Here is a 23,389-nt window from a genome sequence, read left to right on the forward strand (position 1 = left end):
ACGGCCAACGTGTGTGCATTCATCATCCAGCGGCAATAAAAAAGCCCACGCAGTCAAAACATCAGTGCTGCAGTCAGATACTAATTGTTATCTTTGCGCACAAACTCACGCTCAGGCTAAAGAGAATAGAAGAATTAAAGGAAAGGCCTTTCCCGCTCAACTTTTCCCACGGCAAGGCGGACATGAGAGTGCTGATGGACACGTAGAGGGGTTATCACGACACTTACACAGGAAACGTGGTCGAGGAAACCTCACAGGACACCATAACCAAACACTTGTGCGAATTTTTTGCCGTTCACTCAAGACAGACGCCTCAATTCAGGCTGTAAAGGTGCAGGGACATTTCAGAAGGTGAATTAAGTTCACTCCAGTGTTTTAATACCCCCGAACACTCAAAACAGCCATTTACTCAGCCAGTTAATTCCCTTGACGGAAGCATCATAAAAAAGGAGAGAAATCCAAGAATGCCAAGTGTTTAAATTCATGGCCTCCCTCCAGCCGTTCAGTGAACCGCCTCGCAGCCACTTTCTGCCCCTGTGTTCTTTCCACTGCTCGTTCCAGCTATACAATGACGCTAAAAATAGACACAAGAGTAATAAAAAACACTTAGCATTTTCAGGCCTGTTGCTGATTTCCATCCTTTTTGAGGCCAGGGCCCTGTCTGCGCTGGGGCATGTTCGCTGAGCACGGGAGCGCCAACTCTGATTAGTGAGCGCAGTAAACTTGTACTAATGAATTCCATGCTATACAGATGAGTCCCAGCAATAACACACAGTGGCTCGGTTTATATGTTTCATTCAGAGATGTAGGAGGTGAATAAGGATCCTACAGCATGTGTGAAAGTTTAGCATTTCTGCAAGTTCAATTTAAGACTTTTGAAGATCATAAGAAATGAAATTTATGACAGATATGAAGGAATATCACAGTCACAGAATTTCTTATGCTTCCTAATATTTGAAAATAGTAAACCCTGGAAACACAATGTTATATCTCAAACTTCAGGCAGAGACAGAAGGTGTCAAAAATCTTTCCCACAGCCAAGCAGAGGGTAATTGGACTTATCTCTCCAAGTTGGTCATGGCCGTAGTTTTATTATAAGGAATCAATATCTTTACCGTTGAGAAAGAACTACAACTATACAAACTATGCATGCAGCAAACGTTTACCTTATTATCACCTATATTAAAGTACCATTATTCCACTGATGATGGCGATAACAGCCTCTGGACCTGATACAGCTCATTATCACGTCAATGTACTGTTTCAGTTCCATGAGAGAGGGCTTGTGGGCGCATTAGCTGTTCATATACCATTTCTTAATCCGACAGTATCATGGCATCTGTTGGCTCCTCCGTTGTTCTCAGATTGGTTCGCTGGCGCAGAACAAATCATAGCCCCCCCCCCCACACACTTTTTTGAACATATGTTGCACGCATCACATATATGCAGGCCTGCGAACACGTTCCCTAATGTACATGCATGACGATAATGTGCACATTTGTTGCCGTGCACAAAAAAAGCAAAGCTCAGCCTATGACCTACAAACACTGTGAGCTGAGAAGTCCCCAGATATGGCTTTGACATATATTTCATTCACAGTCCCTGGGTTGTGTTAGCAGCACATCGAGGTGTGCATGGGAGCAATGTTAAGCGATCCGTGCGTGTGTGCGTGTGTGTGTGTGTGTGTGTGTGTGTGAACGAGGGCTCTCTATGAGTTTAACATTTATGGTAAGTTATTTTAATGGTTCACACACTGCACATCGCTGCACACACTTTATCTGAGCTAGTGTCGTATGTTTGATCACCAGACGCTGTTCCTCTGCATGTGCTCTCCCGTCACAGGATTCTGTGTTTCTCTCCGCCTGGCCTCATCTGTGAGAAGTGCACTTCCAGCACATGCAGTCATTTCATTTGAGAAGGGCACAGGAGGTTACAAATTAACAAAGAGGATACAGGTCCATTCCTATACTTTGATTTCAGAGTAAAATTACTCTCAACAAGCCCCTGCAACAGGGCGACACACTGAAACCATTCATCCATTATCTATACCGCTTTATCCTTTGAGGGTTGTGAGGGGAGCTGGAGCCAATCCCAGCTGACATTAGGAGAGAGGTGGGGTTCACCCTGGACAGGTCGCCATACAGAGACAAACAACCATTCACACCTAAGGTTAATTTAGTCTCCACTCGAATCCTCCCCATTGTGAATGTCTTTGGACTGGGGGGGGAGCTGGAGAACCCAGAGAAAAAGCCACAAAAAAACTTTAAACTCTACATAGAAAGACCCCGGGCCTAACTGGGATCTGAACTTTAACCGTCTTGCTGTGAGGCACCACCGTGCAGCCCATCATACTGTATATTACATTACATGTCATTTTTATGTATACTGTAACCTCTTTCCTGCAACACACACCAATAATTGAGATGCTGTTTCTGCAAAGTTGACATTTGTACCACGGTAAAGAGCACCAAAGTGTCCAAACAAGACTTTTTTAACCAAATGTAGTTTCCCCAAAATAAACTGTCATTTGATTTTAATGTAACTTACATTACCCCAGACAAAATACTCTTTTCTATTGCATAACCCCTGGAACCACGAATATAAACTATGAGTGGTCCAGGGTCCTTCTCACATGGACAAATATCCTCTCTAACATATATTCACACTATGTATCTTGAACAAAAAGTGGAAGTGCAGACAGGGGTCTGTCCTGGGTCTGCTAATCTCTAACAGTTAAACTGACAAACTGTTATCAGACTATATGGCCCTTTGTTTACACTACACTGCCTTCGAGGCCTTCAGCCCCACAGGGCGGTTTTGAATTATCTGCTCAGAAGCATCCTGTGTGTGTGTGTGTGTGTGTGTGTGTGTGTGTGTGTGTGTGTGTGTGTGTGTGTGTGTGTGTGTGTGTGTGTGTGTGTGTGTGTGTATGTGTGTGCATCATCCACTGTTGCTGTCATATCGTGAAGCTGCAGCCACCGTGTGGGAGCTGTAATCCAGGTGAAACATGCAGCTGCACAGACTCAGATCATTCAGCTTTAACACAGAAACACGCTGTCAGGACTGTGGCATCAAATATTCAGTTTAAAACATTCAGTCTTTCCAGATCACCGTATCAAACTGAACCTCTATCACTAGAAAGTAGACATTTAAAGATTGTTTATGCAATTCAAAAGAAAAATGTATTCATAATAAAAATAATCATAATATTTTTTTAAAGTGCTGCACAGCAAGAAAACAAATAGTTAAAAAATAGAGGTGATAATGGTAATAATCTCAATATGGATTAAAGACCAATGATAGCCTGGTGCCTCAAGTAAATTCAAGGATATTCCTTTTGTAAGAGTACGTAAGAATGGTATTTATATACATTTCACCTGCGTATATTCCACTGTACAATAGATTTCAATAGATGGAGAATTAATTGGCAATAACTTGTTAGGATTCTTCATGTTAGTCACACAATATCTTCTGCTTATTTTAGTCATATTGCAGGATATCTCTGAGTCCGGATAGACAGAATACTGAGAAGTTAGAATAAGCATTTTTCATAAAATGTAATGTACAAGAAATGTTTTGATTACTTAAGAAAATAATCTGCAAAAAAATATATTTCAGCCATATTCCTACTTAAGAACTATAATATTTCGCATTACTTCGAGAACTAAACATTTAATAGTGACTCGACCTCTTGTGGTTTACAGGGACATTTTAGGGACATTTTTTTGTAAAAGGGTTGTATAGGGCTGGTAGGTCTGTCGGCTCAGCCCGCCAGTCACATGTCTTATCATTTCCCACCAGTTTACAGGCTTCACACAGAGCAACCAGAGCAACCAGATAGCGAGAGCAACTTCAAAGCCTCGCAGCAAGACATCAAACGCATGGAAAAGGTGATTGCATGAAGGAAAGAGCATTTTTTTCCCCCTCATGTCTTCTGCGTTTCTTCACATGTGTCCACGCAGTAACGGATAGATCCCTCTCACCTGGGAGCAGACAAACTGACCTGCAGCCCTTTCGAGGTGAATCCCTCCTTCATGAACAGGTGTTACAACCAAGTCCGCTGTGTTATCCTCGGTAGGTCAACACCTTGGACGTGATATACCTCCATCTGCTCCCATCCCTGCCTCACACTCATCCATCCACACCATCCCTCCATCCCTGCACACACGAGGGAGACCGCGGGGAAACAGATACAGAAGGATAAACCAGCCTCACCGTGATTCTCCTCATCCATGTTGGTTGTAGCGGTGTCTATCCTGGAGAAGGTGGTGTGGGTTTTTCTTCAGGAGGCGGTCGCAGCCGGTGCGGTGCTGACAGACGGACGGACGGGGGACGTGGAGCGGTGTCAGCGGCGGGGTGAATAGAAAAGCGCCATAGAGAATAGAGACGAAGAGGAAGAGCCAGCGGGTCTCTGGGTCGAGGGAGGGCGATGGATGATTCAGAGGCTTGAGACAGCGGCGGGTCTTCTCCTCCTCTGCTCCATCCTCAGCTTCTCCGTCTGCATTCACGCTGCAAACCGCGGTGACGTCACTAAGCCACGCCCCGTACCCCCCCCCACACACACACACACACACATCCTCCCTGACTTCAGAGGACACGTGTATCGACATTAACCATATAACCACAACATGTATAACTCATAGGTTGTACAGTAATGGATTCCCCAAAAAGGGAAGCCAAACTGTCTCGATCGCCACCTGGTGGCTGGTTGCAGTACAGGTCATAATTCTCCTCCATGTTGGCAGATGTGACATGGACCAAATAAAGAATATCAATGTAAACATCAAGTTATTTTTCTTATGGATGATTCTGTCATTTTAAACAGTACTTTTGGCGGTAATTTGGGCTTTGATTTTTATTTGATGCTATAAAAACGGGGTAAAAAGTCATCAATCAATCATCTAATTAGATTTGTATAGCCCATGTTCAAAAATCACAATTTGCCTCATAGGGCTTTACAAGGTGCAACTTCCTCTTCCATTAATCCCCAACAAATCATGATTGACAGCTGAGACTGACCCTCGCTTGGACCAACCCTAAATCGAGACTCCGGCTCAAAATGCAAATCCAATCCAAGATGGCGATGTTTGCCCATGTGATATTTGGGCTTAATTTCTGGATAGTGGGAGATAGTGGACACACATCGTCCATCCTTATGTACAGTCTATGGGTGAACCCTAACGTTAGCCCAACTACACGTTACCGCGTACGTTGTTTTTTTCTATCTTTACAATTTAGATGACGATCAGGTCAACAATTGATGCAGAAGACGAAGTTATTCCAAAGGGGTCACAGACTTTTTCTACAAGTCAACAAGGAAATCTTTGCGTTATTGGTGCTTCTCAGTCTCTGACCTCATACACCCGGCACCACACTCGTCATTCGTGATGTTATCATGATTACACCTTCAAAAAGCTCTGGACCAGCGTGTACACTTCCTGCCTGTCCCTGTTTATGTGAGCTCATGTATTACTGAGAATTTTTCCAGGGAAGATCCCAGCCACGCCAGGAGTGATGTACTGACTGGTGGAATATGAAGGACCCAGCATGCAGTCAGAAGTTCAGGAAGGGAGTTCTGCTGAGGACTCATTGTGCAGCGAAAAACCGGGGGGACAATTGAGGAAAGTTACAGGAAAGGAAGTGATGTGACCGACCCGCCCTCCTCCACCCTCACAGTGTTATGAAATCTGATCTGATCTATGTCAAGGGGCAAAAATTGGCCTCTGGTCCCCCATTGATCCCCACACTTCCCACACACTGCGAATTGTGTATTTATCCTTTGGGCTCCATGTAACCATTAACTACACCGAGCCGGTTGCAGTCTTTACAAGTTTAATTTTGTAACTACAAACCACAGCAGCTCAATATAAAATATAAAATAATAAAGATGCTGAAAAGGATCTTTACCGCCCAGGAACTTATGTTATCATCTGGGCTCGATTTGTCAGGTAATAATTCATGAATCTTGAGGAATAAAATCAGGCATGTTTAGGGGACTGGTGTTTATTTAGCAGATTTAGTGAATTTAAATGTAGTTTCATGAGGGAGTTGCTGGGCTTTGGCAGAGGGATGCATTCTTGTAGGTCTTCTTTTGTGGTGCAATTGTGGTGATGGGAGTCTGGGCCCCTGTCGTCGGTAGCCCCCTTCGCCCATTTGGTGATCCAGCCCTGAATGTGGGTGGAGATAAAATTGGAAGCGGTTTTATTTTGTATAAAAGTCTGCATGCTTTAAAAATAGACTTTTGTTAGAAAATGATGACTTTTATTTGCTCGAATGGAGATGAATTCATTGTATCAACTTTTTTGTTGCTCCCGACTGTGTGTGAGCTCAAAACTTCTCTATTGAGGTTTTGAGAAAAGCTTAACCTCTGCTACAATAGCAACATACTCAGTTCTTGTTTATCTCACAGACTGGAGACAGCATCCCCTACTAATTATCCATAGAGCATTAAATCAAACTTTTTTCATATATTCTCATTATATATTAGAACTCCTACTTATTATATGGGATGTTACAAGATATACGATCAAACCAGACTCATTGTTTTGGGGAATTATACAGTGAGATTCAGAAAATATTGGATTTTCCTATTCATCATGAAAAACTCTGCCTGTTATGCAACAAGTGTTGGAGGCAAAAAGGTGTAAACACAGGATGTGTGTGCATTGTCTCAAACAGCAGGAATTACTTCAGTGTTACTGGAAACAGTGGAGCAGAAAAAAATGTTTCCAATCAATGCAACAATACTGATGATATAATAGACATACATATACACGCATGTTCAGTTCCACTCAGAGGGGAAAGGATGAGATGGCCAAATCTCATAAGGTTGTCGTGGTTTAATTACCTAAAAATATAAGTGTCACACAAAGTTTCAGTGTCCTCATCTGATCACATGTGACAGTAGGGATCCAAACGCTGCCCTCTCCAGGGACATAAATGCTGAAAGAGCATGATTCTCCCTTAGTCTACAAGTCCCAACGGATAGCAACATACTGTCAAAACAACTTTTCCACTCTTTCCTATAAATAGAACATTCATGGTTCCACTTGTTTTTCCCCTCTCAGGCTCCGGGCATTAACATATACTGACTCCGCAGCGTTGGGTAGTTACAATTAATTTGCAAAATGTTCCCATAAATTCCTGTTCGCACTCCCTCAGAGGCCCACCTGCAGCAAGGAACCGGACATGGTAAATTTAGTCCAGTAGGACGTGAAACCTGGGGCGTTCATTGAGCACATGACATCTCCATCCCCAACCCTCTTCTTCTCTAGCTGCTCGGCCTCTTCTCAGCTTGTGCACAAAAAGGAAAAGGGGTTTGCGTACAGGAAGGGAAAGGCTGTCTGTTTTGGGAATAATTGTTCAGATGTCCGGGACCAGAACAGGAAGTGGCTCCACTTCCAGTTACAGCTGATCCAAAAGGTTGGAGTCAAGCTCTCGTCATCATACAAGCACAAGTATTTCCCTTTAATCAATAAAACACTTGAGTTCATTTATCTTTTGTTGGCAATGTGCACTGTGTTGACTAGGATTAAGGACATTTGGCAATGAAGCATTTATCTAATAAAAGAGAGGCAAAAAATAGCTTCTGGCTCAAAGTTAAGATATCTCATTTCAAATTGCCTCTGGGTTTAAATGGAATAAGTTTAGAAAAAGTACGGGTCAGCCTCTCTGATACATTTTCTAATCATAGACACGACTTTTGTCAGACGCTATCTTTACCAGCTCTGAAATTAAATTAGCTCTTACTTTACAAGCCAGCAGAAACTACTGCATGAAGGCGCTTGATGTTCGCTGTTGGCGGGTTTCTGCGAGGCAGCACGTGTCAACCACATCACAGCGTCTCATACACAAGTCCAGGGAGTGGATGGATGAACAGACCTCAAGCTCTTGTGTTTATGTGGCACGGTCTGATTACAGTTGGGCGCACAAACACACACTCTGAGCTGTGGGATGATACATCAGTCTGCTGCTACGTCTTTGTCAAGAAAAAATCCAGTGCATAATCAAGTTAAGATGTTATTCCACACAACTATTTCTCTCAGCGGCATTCTGCTATACTTCATCACTGTTTGGAAGCATTTAAACAAAAAGAAAAAGAACATTATAGAGACACCTATCTTGTCCTTTAGTAAGTTTGAGGGCCTGTTGAAGTTGCCAAATGTAGATCTGCCATGGTGAGATTTTTTTCTTCTGTACTGTCAGTAGACTCTATAGCCAACAAAATTCATCTACAAATGATTCAAGTCGTTTTCAGACACAAACTCAAGAAAATTACCAGAAAATTGGGTGTGGACATTTTCAAAAATTTGGCTTTCACATGTGAAGAACACAGTCATCATAGAGTTCCAGGCTCTGGCAGATAAACAGCCTCCCAGAATCCATCACAAATTCACACCCACTCTTCTCTGAGTCTTTCAGTTTTTCCAAACAAATCCAAGGTTCCATGCCCTGAACTGTTGTTGCACTCATCGAGGAAATGACCCTGTGCTGCATGGAACCGGATTCATCCGCAGCGCAACACTGGGCCACATTCGTGCGGCGACCACATTGTGAGCAAATAAGCTGCTTCATGACCCATACTGTTATAATGAGGTACATGCTGAGCCATTCAGCATCAGAGATTTTTATTTAATTGATTCTGATTTATTTCTATCGAGACAAGGCTGATTATTCAATGCTACTGTCGATGATGTGTTGATGTTTGTCAAAATGGTGAGACATTTGTTCCTTGAACGTGATACTTAAACAATACAATGACATATATTATATATATATATATATATATATTTATTACAGTTTTTAAATAGTTGTTCATAACAGACGGACGAACATTTCAATTTTATACACACAAGACAAACAAGTGGGATGAGGAGGCCGGGGATGTTACACTATCTAATTACTTTATGTCTTTGTTTCTATTTGACACATAAGCCAACCAGTGATGTCACCTCAACAGCATCCACACTTCCTTTTTCACTTTACCTGTATCAGAGTGTTACAGTGATGAGTGGCTACTGCAAATTTCATTTTGTGTTTGAACCTGAGAAATCCTTAATCCTGTGAAAACCACGTGTGCGATATTCTCACACACATTCCTGCCGATGCAAACACGCCAGAAAGTGACACACTTCCTTTCTCACCATGGTGAAGAGAGGAGGAGAGAAACTGGAGAAAGAGCAACACACACACAGAATGAGGAGAGAAATGTGTGGGAACATCTTTCCAGCTTTGAGCAAAGTGCTGTGACTTTTGCTGATGTTTGTCGAGAGCAGCAGCGCGTGACTCACCGCTCGGAATCTGATGGCAACACTGACTCATGGCTGATTGTTTCAGGAGACAAAATCGCTTTGTGAACAGAGGTGATCACTCAAACAGAAGTCCCTATTTAGCTCCTGACTAAAGCTCCGCATATGTTGCATGTCACTGTTTGTTGCAGTGCGAGGAATTCTTCAAAAGAGCAGTTTTACATCTGCTGCTGACAAATAAACACAGTTGCATGAAACCAACCTGGCTTAAACTCTGCATCCTCCTGTCAAGGCTTAAGATGCAGTGGAAATCAAAGGTTTCAGGGGGTGGGGGTGGGGGGGGGGTCATCTGGAGGCAGTTCATGGCTTTGAATAAAGGATAAAAGTAATTTACTTCTTTTGCTTAGACATTCTCAGGTGGAGTTTGGTTTTCTGTACAGCCTTACATGCAGATTAAATGTAGGTTTAGCATCAGACTCCCCTCTCTTCAGCAAGAACAATGTCTGCATTACACTCTCAGTTCACACAACATAACAAAACGCCACATGTGTGTAAGTGCAGTGTCAAACGACATGTGCATAGATTCTCAGGTCTGCTTACATCTGATGTATCTACTTATTCAATATGTGCATTTTCTGTTTACACTATATATACAGATAACCACCTGTTTTAAACTTCAGGTAGTTTCTATACCGACTTTGCATTCTGAATGCTATTTGTCAGCTGGATCAATGTAATTGTGTTGTACTGTCTTAGGTCTGAATGATGATAAAGTGACGTTGGAATCTTGGAATGAAAGCTTTTTGTGCAATTATGAGTATATACATATAATATGTTAAGACCTACATGGGAGGTGAATGTTTTCTTTATACCAAATGCACATTTGCAACGCCCCGATCAGTCTGTGCTGCTTATGTACAGATAAACTCCAGAAATCCATCCCATCCGCACTGAATGATTCATAGCAGCACCAGTTATCTACATGATATTATTACTGAAGTATATAGGCTTACATTGGTCGTGTGGAAAGCAGAGATAGCAGCAGCAGCGGCAGCAGAAGCCTCAGCTGTGTTCCACCATCTGTTTTTCTGTGCTCAGTTCAGCCACATTGATGAAATACCTATTTTCATCTTTCAGCTTTCACTCTTTGTTGCTCTCTCCCCATTCAGTTATGCAGCGGACATCCTGTGCACTCTTATTGTGAGTGATAACATTACAGAGCACATTCAGGGCATTTGAGCGCTGATTGCCTGCAGTCTGTCAATCCGACTCCAATGCAAATGAGAGAGCGCCATGACAGGGGTCATTAAATCCCTGTGATTATTTAGAGGACTAATGGTGGCACATAATGATCCGAGGAAATGTCTGAACTGCGGTTTGATGGAAGACGCATACGAACTCAGGGCGAGAGGGCGGCTGTAGAGGAGAGACACTGCACAACAAGGCCAGAGCAACTAACACTCTCTTAAAGAAGTTCTGGCCTCTTAAAACAAACAGCAGGGGAAACAATTATAAGAGGAACTAGTCACAATTGGATGTTTGGTTGTATTTATAGCATTTAAAAAGCCAAAGCAGCTATGCTCCTCATTCTGCAATATGTTGCATACGCCTCGTTCCTCTTTAATGTGTTTCCCCAGTTTGACGTCCCGGGGTCCTGCAGTGACTCCACTGGGTTTTACAGCCTCCCTGATGTGGCGACGAAAGGCCTGTTTATCCCTCATTAATCTCTCTCCCCTGCTTTTACCCCCCCACTTAATGGTGACGTTTATCCAGTTAATGTGTTGTTTGCTGGAAAAATCCCCCAATAACATAATCCAGAGTCGAGGTTGTGTGCGTGCGTGTGTGTGTGTGTGTGTGTGTGTGTGTGTGTGTGTGTGTGTGTGTCTGTGAGTGTGTGTTTATGAGAGAGGATGCTGGACTGAGTGGTTGCCATGGAGTCAGTGATTAATTGATGGAGGAATAAAACCATTACAGAGATGATGGTTGGAGACTAAAAGGCAGCGATATGAAGACAGGGAGGTTTCTAATCTTTTTCACAACACTGTACTATACTGCTCTCTAGTGGACACAAGGAAAATGAGGAGTGACGAAGCCAAACCGTTATGACAAGTAATTACAGAGTTCAGATCCTACACATTTCAGAATTTTACAAAAACTATTCAACAGAGTAGCTCTTTTCACAGCTATACAAAATTTTAATGGATTATTTATATAAATACATTCGATACTGAATTTGTGGGGCTGCAGCACTTCGGTCAAGTGCAACATTAAACTTCTTCTTACAAACCGATGCATTATCATTACTTATTTATTTCAAAATAAATTATAAGTTACAAGTTTTTACTCTAATGTATTTTTGTTATATATGCTAGTACCTTGGAAGTATAGGCATATGTTAGGCATATATTAAGTCTAAATATTAATTGAAGTAAGAGGAGAATTTGAGCTCTTATGCTTGATATGATTATTTTTGTTATTTACAAAATTTGAATTGTTGTATTCCATGTTTTTTCTTTCATCACTACATTAACCAGTGTGGCACAACTTCACAATCAGCGTTCTTGATCTGTGTGGATAATAACCAGTAGATTCTGGGTTCTGTGTTGATAATAACCAGTAGATGATGGGTTCTGTGTGGCTAATAACCAGTGGATGATGGGTTCTGTGTGGATTATTACCAGTGGATGATGGGTTCTGTGTGTATAATAACCAGTGGATGAGTGGTTCTGTGTTGTTGCCGGTAGGTGGCGGGTTTTGACGCTCCTCTCTGACCGGATGTGACTCTCATGGATCTCGGGAGCTGCAGCTTCTCCAACTGGGGCGTTTTTTCTCTCCCTCAATCTTGACCATCTTGTCTCCAAACTAGTTGTTTCTTGTCGCCCCGGTTGTTTCCCTGCCTGGTCCACTGCCCCGGCGCTTCGGAGGCTCCTGTCCCCGAGGAGAAGACGACTCCAACCGGATTACCTCCGCACAGACGAACATATCTCAACTTTCCGGTCGCGGTCCCGTTATTCCTCTCGCTCTGTACTTTCCAGGCCACACGGGGCTGACGGCCTTATCTGTTAGCACGCTAAGCTAACCGAGGAGCACACCGAGCCGGTCCGATGCAGGCCATTAAGTGTGTGGTGGTGGGGGACGGGTGAGTTGAGCTGGCATTTGTATTCAATCCTCACTTCTATCGAAGCTGTTACAAAAATGTCCGGGGGGGTGGGTTTGTTCGGCTCGGTCGGCGACGGGCTGTTGGACCCGGCTCCCAACAGTTGGCCGTGGATAACAAGCCGACATGGGCGACAGCTGCTGTTGTGTCCCCGCTCTCCGGTTCAGCTGGGTCACACAGATTGATCCACACGCCCCGGTTCGATGTGACCGGAGGGAGCTCAGCGTGTCCTGGATTTAACAAGAGATAAATATCTGCTGTGTTCTGTGTTAGTGTGTGTGTGTGTGTGTGTGGGGGGGGGGGTGTTGTTTGCACCGATCATCTGTTTTTAGCGTCGGATCAACTTCATCAGAACAGCAGAGCTCAGTCACTTTCATATCCAATTCACCAACAATAACATATCTGAATAATCCGGTGTCGACTACAGAAGTTATTTATTTTATTACAAACTGGAATAACGACAAATCAAACGCACCACTACTCCTCATGCATCAAACGCGTGTAAAAGCTTTGTTTGAATTATAGTTCATCTGGTTCATGATCAAATAGTTTTCTCTCAAGATGTAGTGCAAAGTCTAACTATTAAAAGCAGCTAACTTTCGTTTTGTTTTGAAATATAGAAGAATGGAATGCTTATCTGAAAGATTTTTTTATAGATTAAAAGTATTTCAGTATTTATTATTTTACTAATTTCTCTGATTTTCATGTGTAGTTCCAGGGCAGGCATTAAAAGTGCGTATTAAGAATAAGATCATTGAAACTATAGAAACACAAGTAGGGCCAGCCTCAGGTAGAAGCTAGAGGAAGAGCTCTTAAAATACACAAAGTAACAATACAACAAATAGGAAGACAACACAATATAAAAATATATGTATACATTGCCAACCTGAGCATAATCTTGTAAGACAACAGATAACGAAAATACACAAAACATTATAGTATTCATAGTTTTGATTTATGATAAGCCATGCTCTTAATGTGCCAGGGTTTCTCAAAGGGGGGGTCCTGGGTCCTTGAGGGGGGTCACCGGCAAAAAAGAGACTCATTTCTTTTCACAGTGATTTCCTTTATAACTACCCCACTGACCCAATGTATGAAAAGCAATAATCTTGTTAAATGGGGGGTCCATGGTCTATGGTCAGTTCAAAGGTGGATGACGATATACTGTATATATAGTCCAAGATGTTATTGATGCTCGTGTTAAAAAAAAAAGAAGAAGTTTTTAAGATCTTATCTCTACCTTCCCGAAGGGTTAAATATTTAATAGGAGGCAATAGGCTGCACACACACTCTTGAAATAAAGATAGAATTAAAGAGGGTAAACCCACAATAAAGTTAAAGGTTTATTTCCATTTCCTTGTTCCTTGTCATTAACCATTAATCCTCCTAATGAGAGGAGATGCATTAAACTTGCATCACATAGGATAAAAATACCCTAATTTCTGTTTTAGTGTCTCTCAAGACTTTACTTTTTAACAGAATAAGTGTAACTGGAACGACAATCTTCAGTTTGTATCATTGTATTTTCTTACTCCTGTCTTTCTCCTCCCAGGGCTGTGGGTAAAACATGCCTGCTCATCAGCTACACGACCAATGCCTTCCCTGGAGAGTACATCCCCACCGTGTAAGTAACACACAGACGCACCTCTCGTGAACATCTGTGGCGTAGAGATGGAAATGTAGCGAGGTTCAGGTGACGTAGCCCGCCCAACAGACAGGAAGCAGGAAGCAAATGATCAAAATCTGCATCTACATCTCAAACACGAATATTTTATGTGTCATAAGCCATTTTCAGACATGGATTTGCCCATGGCAATTTGGTCCAGACCTTTTTTTTGGATTATGTCTTTTGAATATAGAACACAGCAGGGGATTGTCCAAGTCCTACGTGTTGACATCAACAGGAAAATGTGCAGAACATATAAGCGAACTGATACCAGCATCTGTCTTTATCACCAAGTCTTTCCAACTTATTATCTTTGTCTTCTACGTGTATGGTGACTCTTTTTCCATCCTGATCTTTTTTATTCTTCCAGTTATGCGTCTTTTCAGTGTTAGAAACATCATCACTCACTCACTATGAATTTTCACAACATTGTCCTGCTGTATTGGAACTGACAGGAAAAGTTCCAGGAAAAGTTCCAGAAAAAGTCTGGAGCAATTGAATTACACATTTGCAGTCTACACAAGTGGACCTAATATTCGTCTTTCTTCCTTTAGCTTCGACAACTACTCTGCCAATGTGATGGTTGATGGGAAACCAGTTAACCTAGGCCTGTGGGATACAGCTGGACAGGAGGACTACGACAGACTCAGGCCACTCTCCTACCCACAGACAGTATGTGTACACTTTTGGCATTTTCACACAAACACACACGCGTAGCAACAACTGCCTGCCTCTGTCTGCTGTCCTGCACAGACCAGTATCAGCCAGACAATGTTGGCCTGAATGCTGTTTTCCCATTGATTTGGAGTTATTCGCTGGCCTGGATTACTTAGGGCAGAGTCTGTGCACGCAGCAGAGACGAGCCTTGTATCCACAGTACCTATACACTGCCTGAAGGACGGCTGAAGGAAGTGAAAGGGAGCTCTTGTTTGGCCTCTTTGTCCTCTGACCAACAAACTGGTCTTTGTGCCAGAGACTTGCAGGGAGCTGAAAGTGGGAGTCAGTTTGTGTTTTACCAACAAGACCAGTCCAGAGCTACACTTGTGAATCGTTTAGATTTCATTTACAACTTTTATTTGTCATTATTTAAAATATTTTTTTTTAGAACAGAAACATTAAGCTTTTACTCTTTTATTAAAAGTATGTCTCTTTTAATGTAACGACTAATGGTGTCCTCTTTCTTCCTCAGGACGTGTTTCTGATCTGCTTCTCTCTCGTCAGTCCAGCTTCCTTTGAAAACGTCCGTGCCAAGGTGAGAACAGCCTGATCTTTCAAAGTGTTGCCTTTGCCAGTGAGGATCACTTTAATGCCTCTGTCCCCAAATCCCAAATACTCATGATCTGTTTTCCATAAAGTTTCATGGTCTGATCAGCTTGGGCGGAGAAAGAACTGACTCACAGATCCAGATGTGGCATTTTGGCCACTCACCAGGATTTCCATTATTTTTTCCATTTTTCAGACATAGCTCTGAATGTAAAAGATAGAAACATCAAGATGTTAACTTTAAGGGATTCAAAATGAATACAAATGCGGATCAAACATGTAAAATGTTGTCTTTAATGTGAATTTACAGCCATAAAAAATGAAACAAGGTTATAACCAACCCCGTGGTTATAAACACATAGAGGTTTTTCATCTCAATTTTAAAAGCACAACAGAAATAAACGTCATACATTGTAACAATGACACTGAGAACTGTTCAGTGTTGGTGGAAGTTTGAGTCTCCGAGTTCCTCAAAGGTCAAATCATGTCCAGTCTGGATGACAACCAGGAAACGGAGGGAAAGAATCTGTTCTTGTCGCAACACGCCCACATTCCACACAGTCCATCTGCATCCTGCCGCCTCTGACTCTGTCCCCCTCCCGCAGTGGTACCCCGAGGTGAGACACCACTGCCCCAACACACCCATCATTTTGGTGGGCACCAAGCTGGACCTGAGGGACGACAAGGACACGATCGAAAAGCTCAAGGAGAAGAAACTCGCGCCCATCATCTACCCGCAGGGCCTGGCCATGGCTAAAGAAATAAGTCAGTTCAAGCACAGCATGTTCAGTAATCCAATTTTTAAATCAGAGTGCATACTGTTTATATTACAAACTGATGGAGTCCTTTTTGCTATCTGCTGGCAACAGGAAATAAGCCTCATTTCGCAATCATCTCATTTACATGAAATATTCATGGTCTGGTCTGCAAGTTATACACAGCGATGAAATGCATGTTTGGTGAATGGTGTCTAATGACACTTAGTGGAGACAGGAGACAATGTGTAATTCATCACATCCATTACCACGCACACAAGCATGAAGTGACATCTTACTCATTCATGCAGCATCCAATGGTAGTTATAGCGCACAGTGACGTTAACATTGTGAGTCAAGGCGTTTTTCAGCTTTCACCTTGATTTCTCAGGGAATAATTATTGGATCATCTTGGTTATCTTAAAAATTCGGAGGTTGTGAATTTAAATTTAGTTTTTTTTTTTTTTTTTGTGATTTGTTATAGCATTTATATATATAGAATACTTTTGAACTTTACGATCATCCCGTGCAAATAAATCCAATTAATTGCTGAATTGTTGATTTTATGTTTCGTTCCCCTTTGTCCACCAGGTTCAGTGAAGTATCTGGAGTGCTCCGCTTTGACACAGCGCGGCCTTAAGACGGTGTTTGACGAAGCCATCAGGGCGGTGCTGTGCCCCCCACCCGTCAAGAAGAGGAGGAGGAAGTGCAAAATCTTGTAAAGGAGAGCCACAGGTGGAGCAGAAAATTACGGTTTCAGTCAGAACTCGCCCACTCAGAGGGAAGACGATGATATCGGGGTTCACCCCAGATATCTGTGCAATCCCTGTGTCCTTGCGTTTGGACAAGCTCTGGTAGATCAGACTTCCATCTGAAAGAACGTCACAGATTTAAGGAGCGCTGGTGGGTCTCAGTCAGGTCTGACCTGAGGTTTCTTAAATCTGTGTTGCCCTTTCAGATAGACAGGAATTAAGTAATTTTGCTATAGGCCTTTGGGGGGAATGTGAGGGTGGGGGGGATTCGATTTGGGATCTGGGATTGATTAACGAGTTAGAAGGAGGATTGTAGAAGAAACACATTGTGAAGAAACACTACTTGAACGTGAATTTATCATGAAATGACCGTAGATTTAACTCTAGTTCAGAAGGAGGTCCTGCACTGCGCTCTATCCCTTACACAAGAGATTTCTGCTGCCTTAATGAAATTATAACTTGTCAGATACCGTTTTTTAGAAGCTCAAATTTCTCCTTTTTTTAAGTGTCGGCTGATTGACGGACCGTTTTGTTTACACGAGTCATCTGATGAGACTGAGGTGCTGCCAAAACCCAGTCAACGGTCATCACTGTGTAGTCACTCCATAAAAACTAAAATGTAATTTTTTTCTTCCTTTTACTTTTATTTTAAACTGCATTTAATGTCATTTATGAAGAAATGTTTTAACCCTGAAATTATTAAATTGACTCATAGCGCCGTCGTCATAGCAGCTGCTAAGAGAAGTATTAATTAAAACACAGAGTTATTAGTTATTTTGTTTTGTTTCTAAAAGCTTTCTAGATGAATTCATGGCTCTCTTCTCACTACGTGTTAAATGAAGACAGTGTTTTTTTGACCTGGTTTGATCATGTGAAGGTGCAGTGCCGCCACAGCTGTTGTGCAGGCTCATTGTCTATTTATATGTTACGGTTATCATTTCACACTTTCTCAAAATGTTTGCTCTAAAACCGCTTTGAACACTCAGGCTTTTAATTAAGTAGAAGACACTCATATTGTTGGCATAATGGCGTGCAACCATGCTCTTGTGACCCCATCTGTCAATGTTTTATGAGCCAGCGTATCAGCACCCGAAGGTTGTTACTCGTTTTACTGTCTGTGTTGTACAATGAGACCTTCAGCAGATGACTTTTATTATGAAATGAGCATGGATCAAACTGTATAGGGGCCCTGTTCAACCACTTTAAATCTGGACTCGTGGTATTGGTGTTTCAACGGCACACTCGGATTTCATGCTAAATGTGGTTTAATTTTCATATAGTAACATGCAGATTTTTTTTTTTAAAGCAAATAAATTCTTGGAAAATGCTCTGTTGTGTTTTCATATATTGTGTCCGAACACAGAACAGTACAGGGAAGTCAGATTTAAAGAGTGCAACACATTTTATTTAGTACATAAAATATTAGAAAATAGTGACATTCAAAGGTAAATAGCTAATGTAACACTTCTCGTAGACTATATAAAGATTGGACAAACTAAAAAGGTCAAAGTATATGTGAATACTTTGACTTTCTTAAACAGGGTTTCTGTCATTTAGTTTTAATAACGTATATACTCAAGTATTACTTTTTTGGTTATTTGATGATAAAGAAAAAGTGTACTGTGGATTGACAATAGGATCTATCGGCTTGTTACTGCAGCTTTAAATATACAGTTCCATGTTGATGATCAATCAGGTTATACATTAGGACTTCAGCTTGTGTGACGAGGGGGTAAAACCCAGAGACTGAGAAGCAAGGTTACTTCATGGTTGTCTGTGTTTGGCTTTCCATTGGTCAAACACCAGCTTGGTAGACACTGCATCCTCAACTCCCATTCCTGTAAAAATGCAACCAATTCAGTCACACGGAATACCATGAAAACATATTAAAAACCTGTCCTGACACGGAAAAACACAGTCCACATGATATGGATTTAGAGACGTACATACGGTAGAGCTTACCGAGGGATTTGAACACGGTGGTCTTCTCTCTGTGAGCGGCTTTAGTCCCATTAATAACGTCTCCAAGCTCTGCAAACACCTCCGCCTGAAAACCGGACATCAACAATCAGATTTTACAAAAGGGAACCAATAAAACACACTTCAGTCAATAAGTGACTGACCCCAGAGAGAAGGACGTCACCGGACTCGGCCATCGCTCCCTCTCTGCTGTCAGCGTACACCACCGCCTCCTTCATCAACACGTCGTCCAGCTCCCGCCAGTCCGGCCTACAGGCTCCAACCGCTGCTCAGCAACAGGGAACAAACAGTTTATGTTCAAAATTTGGGTCATTTTCATTGGTGCTAATCTCACATATTTCCTCTTTATTTCTGTTAATGTGTTGATTCTTTCTTCCCACCTGCCACGTGGGCTCCTGGTTTGACCCAGCGACCAAACAGTACCGGCTCAGTAGATCTGGTTACTGTCACTATGGCGTCCGCTCCCCTCACCGCCTCCTCTGCTGAGACACAAAGCGTCACAGGACCCCGGACCGAGTCCCTGAACCTCTCGGCTCTCTCTTTCGAGCGGCTCCACACACGCACCTGGGGTGAAGAGCCAGGGCGAGTGAAACAGTTTACAATGAGAAAAACCAACAAACAATACATCAAGCAATCACAGAACGCATTTTCAACAGTACGGACTCAGAAAGTCAAAATGTGGGACATCATTGTAGACGTGAAAAGCCTTGACACACTGGGCAGCACTGGAGAGGGGGTCAAATCTGATTTCAGTGCTCGGGCTGGTTTGGAATCTTTCACTTTGCTCAAATCTAAACTTGGAAATGAATCATAGACTGTATATAAACAATGATGTCGACTCCAGGTCCGAGTGAAGCACCCGAGGAACTGCTTGACACCTGTATTCTCACAAATGACCAGCAGAAGGCGACTCTACTGGTTGATCCTACCTCTCACTTGATTTATGTCAGTAAACATTTTCCCTAAGGGGTAAATGGTCTCCATCAGAAGGGTCAAGTCTCCTTCATAACAGCATGATGCCCATGTAGTAAATTGTGGTCCCACTTAGAATCAAATAATGATAAATCACAGAATCCGCTGCGGCATGGGTACAGTGTGATTGACAGCTACTAGTGCCAAATGGGTTTATGTTCATTCTGGGTTTAAAAAATCAAGGTGGCACTGGCTGAAATACAATAACTCACAGCTTCTCACTGTCAAGTGGCAGAGAAGCTTAAGGTGTGGTTGTTTCTCTGTCAATATCTAACTGCTTACAGGGGAACAGGTTTGATATTTTACATTACAAAACTGTCTATTAAGTCCCCTCTGGTGTCACCTTTAATGAATAATTTGCTTAATAAAAAGATAAATAGTAGACTCTTATAATGTGGTATGTTTTTGTCGGTTGTCAGGAAAATACCTTGTTGTAGCAGGAAAAACATTTTGCTATAACAATAAACAGGTGGCTCGACACTGTTGTTTCTTTCTTTTCGTTTCTTATGTGGTAGCATCACACCTTTGTACTTTTCTAACTGTACCTCTTTAAAGGAGAACATTTCAGTGAAGACATTGTAATGACTCAGGGCCTGGATGCCGGTCCCCAAGATGGCCAGCACCTCTGCCCCTGGACGCATCAGCAACTGCACAAGGAAAACACACAGTGGCAAATCCAAGAGAGTCAAAGTTAGAAGAATGGAGCAAACATTAGAACACGGGCAACCCCTGAGAACTGAAGCTTTGAGAAGGGAATGGACTTAAACAGCTTTGTATCTGTTTCCTTTCTTATATTGTAACCTGAACAGGGTGTGTCATAGCCAGCAGGCAATTTGTGGGCTTGTATCCTTATTGCATGAACATGTGAAAGCGATATCTACTAAGTTTATACTGAGTTCTGCCTGCATGTCTACCGAAGATGTTAAAATCTTTATGGATGGCCACTGACAGAAGTAGGATTTCTGACTGTGACAGACGGTCTGTGTGTTGGCATAGCAGAGAGAAAGAGAGTGAGTCAAAGAGCGCATTCCTCTCAAATTTTTAGTTAGCAGCTCTAATTATAGGATACTCACATTTAGGATTATATAGGATTACTCATACATTTTCTGTCTACACACAAAGCACTCTCTCATAGGGGATGTCAGAATTGGCAGGTTATTAAAGGGGATGGCTTCTGGATGACTTGGTTTACAAATTACCTACTGGTCATCGCAGTAATAGCTTAAATTTATCATTTCAAACAAATATATATATATTCGGAAGCAATGATGCTAAATCCCCCCACCCTGAGGAATCTGGGCTGACCCGGATGTCTTACACTGTACCTTGGCAGAGATTGCAGAGACTGCAGCTGTCCTCATGCGTGTGATGACCTCCCCATCAATGACCTGCAGGTTGTAGAAATGTTATAGAAAAATGTTTAATTACCTCCCCCAAGAAGGTTTTGTTCTTAGGCTAGCAAAAAAATTCTCAAACAATACTCATGAAACATATTGGTTGGATGTGGTATGAGTCAGAAACGAGCCCATTAAATTTAACGTGTGGGTCTTGATCAGGGGGCAGAGCCCGGATTCGCTTTCTCCTTAACATTGCACGATACAGGGTGTTTCTCAACATTTTTCTTGAATTCTCAGACAATGATTCGTCGATCTTGAAGCAAACAATCAGGCATGTTTAAGGGTAACAATCTAGTGAATGTAATTGTGGTAAGTGGAAAGTTGGGCCTTGGCCAGTTTACTCACAGCTTTGACATTCCCATACTCTGGATCCAGCAGCACCACTGTGGCTTTAGTGGCTGGCAGAGTGGAACCAGCCTCCCTGTTGTAGAAACACACAAACTTTGTGCTCAGGACTCCAAGGTTCTCCATGTAGGTAGGCATCAGCCCCAGGAACCTGTGCAAGTGGATAAGTGTTAGCAGCAACCCGCAGAGTGTTAATGGTTGATCTTCAGTGGAAACGAGCAGACGTACCCGCGGTGCTTCTGCAGGGCCACTGTGGTGCGCACCGGCTGGATCACCTCAGCGCTGTCCCGCCTGGAGAAGTGACCCAGAGCCTCTTCCAGAAGCGGCACCAGGGCGCGGTAGGTCAGCAGCTCTCTGACTTCGTCTTCCCAAATGACAACAGGGGGGTCGGACATGGCTGAATGTGGCCTCCGCGATTTCCAATGAGTTCAAGCCAAGTCCAAAGTTCGTTTGAAATCGGATCTCTACTCAACGTTCCATGCGCAGAACACAGGCATAAACAGTTTCTGTGCGGAAAGAGTAGATGTAACTGTTTGACAACTTTAAACTATGCGGATGTCTTCGTTGTCACTGTGTGTGTGGGGAGAGAGAGAGAGAGAGAGAGAGAGAGAGAGAGAGAGAGAGAGAGAGGGGGGGGGGGGGGGGTAAGAATGGAGGTATGGAACCGGGAGGCAGTGCCACGAAAAGCTTTTCGCCTCCTTTCCGTCCCTGTGTTACTCGACTGGGCTGTTCACATCTGCATTTGCATATCTGATGGTTTCGGCGTCAGGTCTATTTGTTCAGCTCGCCGCGAGCGTGTCGCGTCAGAAAACACGCTTAAACTATATAAATTACTTATTATTTATGATATAAATATGCATCCAATACTTTGGATTTCCCTGCTGGTCACCTGGAGTTTCAATTGCCCCATTTCCCCATCCACTGCAAGCACAGATAAAGACAGCGATAGAAACAAGCATAACTAAGTATATTAAGATTAAGATACATTTATTTGTCCCAAACACATGCACAGACATGCACAACAAACTCATGCATGTAGGGAAATGTAACCTCTGCTTTTGACCCATCTGGTGCAGGACACAGCGAGCAGTGAGCAGCCATGTACGGCGCCCGGGGAGCAGATGTTGAGGGAGTAAGGTGCCTTGCTCAGGAGCACTGGACAGAGAATCCTCTTGGATTTTTGGACAGATCAATCCAGGTTCGTCTTTTTGTTGTTTTTCCGTGGAGTCGAACCAGAGACCTTTTCTGCCCATAGTCCAAGTTTCTGCCACTAGTCCACCGCCTCTCCCCAATTAAGATGAAATAGTCATAGTATTATAATAGTATATTTATTTCCTAAAAAGTGTGACTTTCCTGGTAATACCAACTCTTAACCTTAAACTACAGCTTCATTATTGTAATATTTTGACTTTAATTTAAAATTAATATATTTATTATGGTATAACATATGGTTATCTATTTCGATATGGCCTTAATAGTTTGTTGTACTAAAGTGATCAAAGTTCCACAAAAAGATTACAGTATGCGATTATATCTACATAAAATAAATGTTGCAAAAATGCATATTTCTGTTGCCAAGATAATGGTACATGGAGTTAAGCATTTGTACACTGGTAACCTTCACTAATAATAATGCTGCTGCTTCAGTTATTTTCATGTTATGTATAATGAAGTAAATATTGGATTCTAAATAGAGACAGGGTGAGGCTGTAAGTTGGTAGCAAACATTTCTACACCCAGCTTCAAACAGACAACAGTGAATCTGATTGTTGCCAGAAGAACATGGCCTCAAACCTTGCAGGGGAAATTCCTTCCCATTGTATTTGGCCGCAACACAAATTCATCACTTGTAAT

The 23,389-nt window shown here is 42.4% G+C and overlaps 3 protein-coding genes across 3 annotated transcripts in view; 1 reads left to right on the forward strand and 2 right to left on the reverse strand.

The window, feature by feature from the left end:
• The window catches only part of LOC133931819 (cytohesin-3-like), a 28,618-nt gene extending 24,047 nt beyond the window's left edge, over positions 1–4,571 (reverse strand). Inside the window, exon 1 of the mRNA XM_062378767.1 lies at positions 4,216–4,571. Coding sequence (XP_062234751.1) covers positions 4,216–4,234 — 19 coding nt within the window. The 5' untranslated portion in view covers positions 4,235–4,571. The remainder of the gene's footprint in view (positions 1–4,215) is intronic.
• A 7,463-nt stretch (positions 4,572–12,034) lies between these two features.
• Positions 12,035–18,168, forward strand: LOC133975911 (ras-related C3 botulinum toxin substrate 1-like). Its single transcript, XM_062413936.1, has 6 exons — positions 12,035–12,387; positions 13,958–14,029; positions 14,626–14,743; positions 15,261–15,323; positions 15,940–16,099; positions 16,681–18,168. Exons 1-6 carry the CDS (start codon positions 12,353–12,355, stop codon positions 16,809–16,811), a joined length of 579 nt encoding a protein of 192 aa, XP_062269920.1. The 5' UTR covers positions 12,035–12,352; the 3' UTR covers positions 16,812–18,168.
• A 51-nt stretch (positions 18,169–18,219) lies between these two features.
• Positions 18,220–22,134, reverse strand: crym (crystallin, mu). Its single transcript, XM_062413935.1, has 8 exons — positions 21,764–22,134; positions 21,536–21,686; positions 21,119–21,181; positions 20,339–20,440; positions 19,202–19,385; positions 18,965–19,086; positions 18,804–18,888; positions 18,220–18,679 (listed from the first exon to the last, which is right to left on the reverse strand). Exons 1-8 carry the CDS (start codon positions 21,928–21,930, stop codon positions 18,606–18,608), a joined length of 948 nt encoding a protein of 315 aa, XP_062269919.1. The 5' UTR covers positions 21,931–22,134; the 3' UTR covers positions 18,220–18,605.
• Between the last annotated feature and the right edge of the window lie 1,255 nt (positions 22,135–23,389).

The sequence above is a fragment of the Platichthys flesus genome, chromosome 20, assembly GCF_949316205.1.
Source record: "Platichthys flesus chromosome 20, fPlaFle2.1, whole genome shotgun sequence".
Lineage (NCBI taxonomy): Eukaryota > Metazoa > Chordata > Actinopteri > Pleuronectiformes > Pleuronectidae > Platichthys > Platichthys flesus.